Here is a 9175-nt window from a genome sequence, read left to right as displayed (position 1 = left end):
TTGATCTTTTGATTTTGTTTAGATTTTGTTATAAATATGCCTATTCTTCCATAACAGTTAATGTTACGCCTAAGGATTTTTCAGGGAGCTTGCTCATCTTGTACTATAATAAAATATTCTGCATGTTCAAATTTCTCTGCTCCACGTTCAAGTTCTCAATTTGTATCTCTAATTTTTGTTTTTGGAGAAGCAAAACTTCCCTTGGAGTGATAAGATGGTAGGATCTCCGGTTTTCTCTGCAATGAATAAAAGAGGGGATATGCGATAATGCAACATTATAGTCCGACGTGCACAAAGGTAATATAAGACGCTAAAGATATTTAGGACTATGTGAACTTTAACTACACTTCAAGAAGAATTATATTCGATAACTGAATAAGCTACTTTGTTAGAGATCTTCTTACTTTGACACTTCGTGTCTGAGGGTGAGGGTTAACTGGGCTGCAACACCGGACAGTTGTTGCGTTTGCAACGTTACTTGCATCATTATTTTCGATGATTTCATCATCTGGCTCACCGAAGAGGGTTTTAGTGGTTTACTTCACAGTCATGCCCCGAACAATAATATCATGAATTAGGCATAAACTAATGACTCAATACCTTTCCGAGTGATCACCGACCATAATCCCAACCACAGTTCAGTCAAGACACTCACGTGATTGATTTCACCATTTATTCATACACATGACAAATGGTCTCCCATTGGCAGAATGGATGTACATGGGGAAGCGCTCCCTGCCCTCACTGCAGCATGCATGACATGAGGCAGGGAGCAACGAGTGAAATCCCCAAAACACTCAACACTTCGCCAGTCTATGCAATGCGTAGAGCGGAGCGTCGCTCCTCCCGCACCACGTAACATCCTGCTAATACATTCGACAACAGAGCGTAACTGGATGCCCAGGCCATGCTAACTCGCGGTGATTAGCTATGTATGACTGTCTGTTATCAGTGGGAAGGAACAAGGTGTGTGGCAGCGCATGCTGTTCCCTGCCGGTATACGTGGAGTCCCCCTTGGCTGCCTCCAGACCGATTGACCTACTGCATGCAGCATGCATGCGTAGGCAACGGAGACCCTGCAGATATCCTAGCATTGGTAACGATCCGGTAGCTTTCTTACCCATACAGGGCTGATTGCTGCCTCTGGGGCCCGACCTCTGGCGCCAGTTAGCAGTCTTGAGGATGTGCGCAAAGGTGCCTGCGTGCACAGACAGGGAATATTATGTTGCATGAAGAACGAGTCAGCAGAGCATGCTATCCTATGGGTCCAGGGCATTGTAAAGGATGCTGGCTCAGCGCTTCTGAGCCCGTCTGTGGATCAGCACGTTTATGTGGAGATCCAAGACATGTTAACATCAGCAATATACGAAGCCACCCCGCCACCAGAAGCCTGCGGACCAAATGGTGGCTAGCTGACGCACTTGCTCAGCTTGAGCGCTTGCCCAGCTTGAGCGCTTGCTTGCCGCCTGATCACAGAAGACATGAGGACCTTGACGGTCGATAAGCCTAGGACCTGTTCAAATCCTATGCCTAGGGTAGGGGTGTAGCTGAGCATTGTCTAGTTTAAGCCTATATTGTGTACTAGCTGCGAAACATTGCTCAACACGGTCATATGCAGGTGCCGGTCTCAAGTGCTCATCTGCTTCTGTGCCTCCACAATGTCCAACGCGTTTGGGCGCACATAGCGCTCATAGGCCGATGACGACCAACGGCCCATAATTTTCAACGTTGTTGCGGACACCTTCACAGAAGCAGAGGTGGCTGCCCCAATCCGGAACGAATGCACTGTATGGCGCCCCGGGGACAGGCCAGAGCACTCGCACAGCAGCCGGAGATGCTGCGTGAGCCATGATCTGGTCATGGCCTTGCCAACTGCGCCACTGGCAAACGGGTTCATCAGGTGTCGCCCGGGGGCGGTATGACAGGTACCATGGAGGAGAGAGGACAAAAAGCACTGTTAGTTTGACCAATGACAATGGGGGTGCCTTTACAGGTCACATCAGTTTTACTGTGTTTTAAGACAATAGTGAACATCCCCCTTCAGATACTTAAATCAGACATAGTGAGATCTCGGGAAGGATCGAAGGTGGCGCATCTAGTGGTGTATTCGCCTTACCGTAGAAACGCTGTGAGAAATACTGTCTCGAGCAGAGCGTCGACATAAAGCCCAAAGCATCCCTGTCTCAGAGCAGACACCAGATTGTGCAGTAGAGGGAGCATGATTGGGTTGGCTTCTGTAGACCTTTCATGAGGAGGCGGATAGACGGGTTTCCCAGAAGGCTGCATGCCGAAGGATCCGCGCACCGGATGTGGAACTGAATACCTGCCACCGATGCCTTGATGGATGATGGTTGCAGCTTGCGGGATTCGAAACAGTGCACCATGAAAGTGCACAGCACGGACATGTTCACGGGTAGAGGGCTCACAGAGAACGCACCACAGTAGGAGGAATATTGAAACCATGCTGAGTCATAGGATTTTAATGTATTGGTGCACACCACCAACCTCATGTAATGACAAGCAGACAGGACATGCTGCCGCAGCACCTCAGCGGAACCAGCTGACCCTGATCTAGTACGGCTTGCTGGAACGTCGGACATGACAGGCCGTATGGCGATGCGTGAGGGCGCAGCTCGTGGAATTCCTGCAATTTGAAACGAGACAGGGAATCAGCGCATTGGTTGGCCAGCCCCAGAACGTATGCTGCGCGCAAAATGAAATTGCCCAGGACGCATGTCCAGGTGAGGCGTCTGACCAGGCGGCTAATTACGGGCACCAAAGACCTTCCCTCATTGATTATGCGGACCGCCGCTTCGTTGTCGCAGAACACTGTGGTCTTTTTCCTGCACCATAAATGCCCCCACAACAGACACAAGATAACAATTGGTTACAACTCATGGCGCACGCTAGAATAGTGCTCCGGAGGCAGGGACAGTATCTCAGCGGGCCACACGGCACAGAACCATTCGTCGCTGTGATAACCCCCGAACCCGATCGAGAGGGCCGCATCTGTGTAGAACTGTAGGGCCGCGGACGTTTCTACCTCGTTGTTGTAAAAGAAAAAATATTCCGTTCCACTGGGCGCACTAAGAGCCCAGAAGGACAGATCCGACCTACACCCAACGTCGAGCATCAGGGTGTCCTGAAGGTTAGCCACGGTTTTGCACAGATCTAGGAGACGCGACACGAATGAACGCCCTTGAGGGATAATGCGCATTGCGAATGTTAAATGCCCTAACAGGGACGGCATTTTGCGTTGGCTCATGGACACGGCGCTGCTAGCAGCCCCCATGACAGAGTGAATGCGCTCGAGCTTCTATGCGTGGGCTGCTGCGGCAGCCGAAAGTTAACCGGACAGCAAAATAATGTTTACCGCACAGCCGTGCAGAGCCGACAGATTGACTATCAGGCACTTCTTGCCAGAGTATTTTCGCGTGGCTACGCCTATTTGGCTAACCCTGTACGGGGAAAAGAGGGGTTCCTCATAGGGCCCAATCATGAACCCTTTAGCTACCTCTTTTTGGATGAGCGTATCCATGACGTCTGGCTCACGAAGTGCACTCTGAAGGTTATTGCACGCATAGCTAACAGTCGGCAGCACAGACAAACCAGCATTGAACCCATTAGTTAGACCATTCAACAAGTACAACATAAAACAGCGGTCGGGATGACCCTCTAAGGCAATGCTGAGTCTCTAAACGTTCACTGGGGTTGACGCTCGTTTATTCCCTTGGCCTTTGGGCGGGCACGGCAAGGGCACACAGCTTGTGGATGAGCGTCCCCACAGTAACTGCAAGCATGCAGATATTTGCTGTTAGCGTAATGACACACATTTTCATTAAAATGAATACAGAGCGTTGGGCTGACTGCTGGTACTTGTTTGGGCCCTACCTTCTTCCGACCACCCTTAGTTAATGCCTCCTGGGCGTCTCGGTTTTAGCCGCCACATAAGCGGTTCTGGGACAGAGATTGACCGAGTGACCCAGGGATCCGCACACCGAGCAAAAGATCGGCATGTGCCCAGTGAACACTCGGCTCACCAGGTCGAGATCCTTCACCGACCAGTCCAGCCGCAGATTCCACTTCTGGAGGAGCAGGGCAGCCTTGGCGGACATGCACTTCTGGTACTCATAGAAAAGACTGCCGCCGTAGCGCAGGGCCAGATCCGCAATCAAAGCTAGGTAATCGTCTAGCTCCACGCGACGCATGGGGTACACCTCACACAAGGTATCACGGCATACACCGAACGCCACGCAGAGTCAAGTTCTTTGACATCCTGGGGTCACTGCGCTTCAGGAACACCGACACATCCCCGCCATCTATCAGAAGTTTATCTAACAGGTCGGTAGCACCCAGCAGTATTTGAACAAGGTTGATGTCCATACCTGCGAGGATTTGGCTCCTGAGATGCGCTGACAGGCCAGCCTCGGGGGGACAGGAACAGTGCACCGGAGGCAGCGGCCGGTACTGCCAGAATGGGATCACAGGTTGGAGTCGGCTCTTGTAGGCAAGCCTTCTTCGCGGGCAACGCAGCAGCAGGACGGGAAGCGGAGCCCCGCTTTCCTTTCGCCGACGCCTTCCCCGGGGAACACGCAGGGGTACGGATGGAGTGGCCTCGCTGCTGTTCAGGAAGAAGAGAAACAATTCCTCGTGGTTGCACCCCATCGGCGGCGTTATGCCCTTGTAGAGGGTGTCCAAGATCTTATATACCGGCCAGCTCTTGATGTTGGCCGACTTCCCGGCCAAGCGAGAACTGCACCTGACCTGGCTCCCAGAGTCCTCGCCGACTCCATCGGCGCAGAGGTCCTTGGACGGAGATTCATCACAGGGTTGATCGAGATCTTCCAACAGATCCCCAACACCGCCAGCATCGCTCAGATCCGAAGAGGACATGACACGCAAAGAACAACACGACGGAAACATGGACCGAAACTGGAATGGCAGCAGGGCAGAACCGGCAGCAGTGCAGAACTAACCAACCATAGTTCAGTCAAGACACTCATGTGATTGATTTCACCATTTATTCATACACATGACAAATGGTTTCACATTGGCGGAATGGATGTACATGGGGAAGCGCTCACTGATCTCACCAGTTTTGTTGGACTCCCTCCTGAAATGCGTGATCTCTTTTTTGGACATTACAGTTAGGTTATCATATTTTTTTTGAATTTCTGAAATTTACTTTTAAGTATGTTTTCTTTTGCTATATTCCTGTAGAAGGACAATCTTTTCCTCTTCTGACCAATTCGGTTTTCTTGCCTTTTTTAGTTCTACTGTAGCTCTTGTAAGGTGATGTATGCCTAATAACGATAAAACTGATTAAACTGGTCACCGTGGAAACGGTTGAATTTTACTGCTGTGAAATCACGTTTAATGTAGTAAATCCGTTAACGTTTCACCTTAGCTAAGGAAACCATTTAAGGGATTCTGTGCAACCCCCTTAAGTAAATCCCTTAGCTAAGGAGAAATTTACCCTAAAGTGTCATACTTAAGGAAAAAACTTAAAGGTGACATGACATGAAAACTTCATTTTATGAGGTTATTTAACATTAATATGAGTTCCCCTAGCCTGCCTTTGGTCCCCCAGTGGCTAGAATTTTCGATAGGTCTAAACAAATCCCTGGGTGTTCTTCTCCGCATTTGACAAAATGAAGGCTCAAACGCTCAGTTTGAAAATCTCCTCCAAGTGACGTAGATACGAGTAAGGTTACCTCCCCTCTCTCTGCTTTGCCCGCCCAGATCATCAGGCCCGCCCATGAGAAACTGAGCTACCACCGTGCAATGGCAAGTGCGATATCGGTTTTTCCTGGAGAGACATTATGGCGAGCAAACAAACGAAGCACAACAGTTGCTCAGTGCTTGGAGTTTTGCATGTCTACGCCAAACATTTCAGCCACTACTGTTTCCTCAACTTGAGCCAACACAAAGCTGGCCTTGCTGAAATTAAATTCTGGATCATTACTAAATCTCCTTGGTCAAGCTACAAACCTTGGACAAGTAAGTTAACTAAAGCTATATCATTCGGTTGCTTTACTGTATATGGTTACCTAGCTTGCTACCATTAGAATGTGGCTGTAACATTAGCTCTGCAGCCAACAGCTGAGTTACTGTTGCTAACGTAAAGATAAATGCAAATGGAATCAAGTGTGTGTGTAAATACAAACGCTGTAACGCCAGTGTTGTACACTTCTTTGTTATTTGGATAACCGTTAAGCCGTTGGTGTTATGGGCGTGCGCGATATCCGCCTTTCCCCTCATTGAAATTATTATGAGTGTGCACCTCTGCAAACCAGGGTGATCAGATGAAAATGGGCAAATTCGAAGCATCTTACAGCAACGGGGCTACTGTACGAGCCAGCTGAATTACTGTCGCTAATGTAAAGGTAGATGGCATTAAATGTGTGTGTGTGAATTCAAACGCTGTAACGCGAGTGTTGTACACTTCTTTGTTATTTGGATAACCGTTCTGCTGTTGGTGTTATGGCGTGCGCGATATCCGCCTTTGTCCACATTGAAATAACTGTGTGCACCTCTGCAAACCAGGGTGATCAGATGAAAATGGCTAAATTTGAGGCATCTTACAGCAACACGAGCTAGGGATGGAGATTTTAACTGATTTCACTATTCGAATAGTATCCGAAATTATTTTCGAATATCCGGATAATCTATTTTGTTAATGTGGTTCCGTTATGTAATTAGCATGACGTGAAGCAAAGCATACAGTAAACACATGAACCACCACACATTCTGGCAATAATTGGGACTGTTAAGCTATTAGATTAAATAAGGGTTGAATAAAGAAAACAAATGAAAGATCAATTTATTAACATGACGAAAAGACAATGAACTTGAAAAAACGCTGCGTCTTCAGACGTAGGCTCTTAATTTGACGGAGAAGCGATTAGCCTATTATTATGTGAAATAAAAAGTAGGCTACATTGGGCTAAATTAAACACATTGGGTAGGCTATCCTCGATAAAAACGAAAGACACACATGGAGAACTATTGCATATTAACTTGGATATTAACTTGGAACCGGAATCCTATAGGATACGGTGCGCCACCACACAATGCAAACATAAACAGCCGATTACGCTAGCTCTACATGGCTACTGGTAAGAATATAAATAAGCCACAACTGTATTAGCCATACGCATTTTTATTCAGGAGAATTAGCATGTAAACATGCTCAGGGGAGAGGCGAGTACGGAGTCGATTTACGAGCAGGCCCGCGTAGAAAAGACTGCAGGACCTGAGGTTGCTGCGAGGTATTGCTTAGCCAGGACACTATGCTTCTTGTAGCGCCAAATGAAATGAAAGGAGACTCGCAGCAGAACACAGGCGTAGCCTACCTTTTTTGATGGTTTTCATCATTTTATAACGTCACAACTATTAGAATTCACAACACGACGGTTTTTCAATAAAATGTTTTTTCATATTAAACTACGCTCATAAGTATTCGAAAAAAGTATTCGAATACTAACTTACTTAAGGATATCTGGATATTCGATTAACCACGCCCATCCCTACTACGAGCCATTGCGACACATCCGTTGTAAACATTAGCGCATGTTGGGAAAGAGACTTCAGATACAGTATTAGGGGACCACTAAGGCCTATATAAAAGCATCCAGAAACAGCATGTCATGTCACCTTTAAGGTGTTGTGCAACTGGCCCCAGGTAGTGTACATATACCACACACTAGAGCCGGAGTAGGGCTAACATCTTTAAATCACTTCATATGCCTCCATTGTCCTAGCAACGCGACATGGTTATGGTTAACAAGTTAGCTAAATAGCAAGAGCTAACCTAGAGAGCCATCCTATCAACCAACGTAGAATAAACCCAGAAAACTCTAACCTACCTAAACATTTATTCAATGGAAACTCTAAGGTAGCAGGCAGACGACTTTATAGCTTTAATAATGCGTTTATTTAGCAGCTACAATGACAATATATATTAAAAAGGCTCTCCCTAATAAACATGAATAGACAACACCAGACAACGGTGGTTTTTGCCTTTTCTGGCAGTCAATCATCCAGTATAGCGCCTGTATGTTTTCTTTTCGGGGGCTCGTGCATAGCGCAAGTGCTGCTGTGGTATGCCATTGCAACTTTGCACAGTGTACAAACCACCTTATTGTTTGGTGATAGTAGCCTGACTTTGTCATACTCATAATTCTAGTCAGAATATGAGTTTGAGAACTCTTCGTTGGGCTTTGACTACGGGGCGTGTTTCAAACAAGCCTGGAAAACAAATGCCTCTTCGCTCAATTGGATAGACCTACAACCAATCAGAGCAACGTAATATGTTCTTTGTTCAAAACAAATTCAACTAAAGTGCTCTTTTGTGACGTGGGTGATTACGTTACTGTTGATCATCTGTCCATCATCGTATAAAGCCCACCCTGGCAATTTCATTGGTACTCCCAGATTCTGGTTTTCTGTAGTTGTCCCCCAATACGAGACCCTCCAGACCCAACTTCCCGACCAAATTTTTTTGTGGGCGGGGAGAAGTTGGGCTGGCAGTCAGGCTATGGTGATAGCGTTAAGTGAAAGTATTCCCATACTTTTGAAGCCTCGGGTATTTGGGGACTCGGGTGTCGGAACCAAGTCGGACTCTGCTGCAGCTGCCATGATATTTGAGCGTTGACTGGAGCCGACCAATGACTTGAGCCAAAAACGACTGACGTCATGCAAGCACCAATTACGTTGTGATATTGAAGAAGAACATTTGTTATAATGAATTGAAGTGTTTTTTGTATTTTTTATAATAATAAAAAAGATGCGTCAATTTAAAATATTGATGTTGACGCATTTTCAGCGTCAATGTCGTCAGCCCTACTCAAAATATAATGCTAGTGAATACGCAAGTAAATATGTCACTAGCTGGCTAACAACGATTACGTAGCATTGATAAAGTAACCACGGCTCCGGCATCAGAAAACACATTAACTACTGCAATACCAAACACAGACTCATAAAGGCATAACTAGACACAACAAGAAGCATTAGAAATACTTACATGTATCTGAACGCACACAATACAACACTTTTGCACTCTACTCGATAAACCAAATGTCCGCACCATAAATTAGGCAGTCCACTACCCCGCTATTCCCGCCACTGGGTCTCATCAGCGCGAGCAACCCCAGACTGCACTCCAATTGGT

The 9175-nt window shown here is 46.9% G+C and overlaps 1 protein-coding gene across 10 annotated transcripts; it reads right to left on the bottom strand.

The window, feature by feature from the left end:
- Positions 1–697: 697 nt before the first annotated feature.
- LOC146234229 (uncharacterized) lies at positions 698–9121 on the bottom strand. Of its 10 annotated transcripts, none has more exons than XR_014741833.1 (4): positions 4386–9121; positions 2506–2644; positions 2117–2357; positions 698–1880 (listed from the first exon to the last, which is right to left on the bottom strand). XR_014741833.1 is itself a non-coding variant. In XM_084689948.1 (4 exons), the coding sequence occupies exons 1-4, from the start codon at positions 9092–9094 to the stop codon at positions 2572–2574; spliced, it is 471 nt and encodes a 156-aa protein (XP_084546074.1). In that variant the 5' UTR covers positions 9095–9121; the 3' UTR covers positions 698–2571. The 10 variants fall into 10 exon arrangements, 7 of the variants coding, with proteins under 7 accessions (XP_084546074.1, XP_084546072.1, XP_084546073.1 ...); XR_014741834.1 differs by having other exon boundaries at positions 698–2357; positions 4386–4621; positions 4711–9121; XM_084689948.1 differs by having other exon boundaries at positions 698–2644; positions 4386–4621; positions 4711–4806; positions 9029–9121.
- Between the last annotated feature and the right edge of the window lie 54 nt (positions 9122–9175).

This window comes from Hypomesus nipponensis, chromosome 23, assembly GCF_054491055.1.
Source record: "Hypomesus nipponensis isolate SF chromosome 23, ASM5449105v1, whole genome shotgun sequence".
Lineage (NCBI taxonomy): Eukaryota > Metazoa > Chordata > Actinopteri > Osmeriformes > Osmeridae > Hypomesus > Hypomesus nipponensis.
This window is presented reverse-complemented; position numbering and strand designations above follow the sequence as displayed.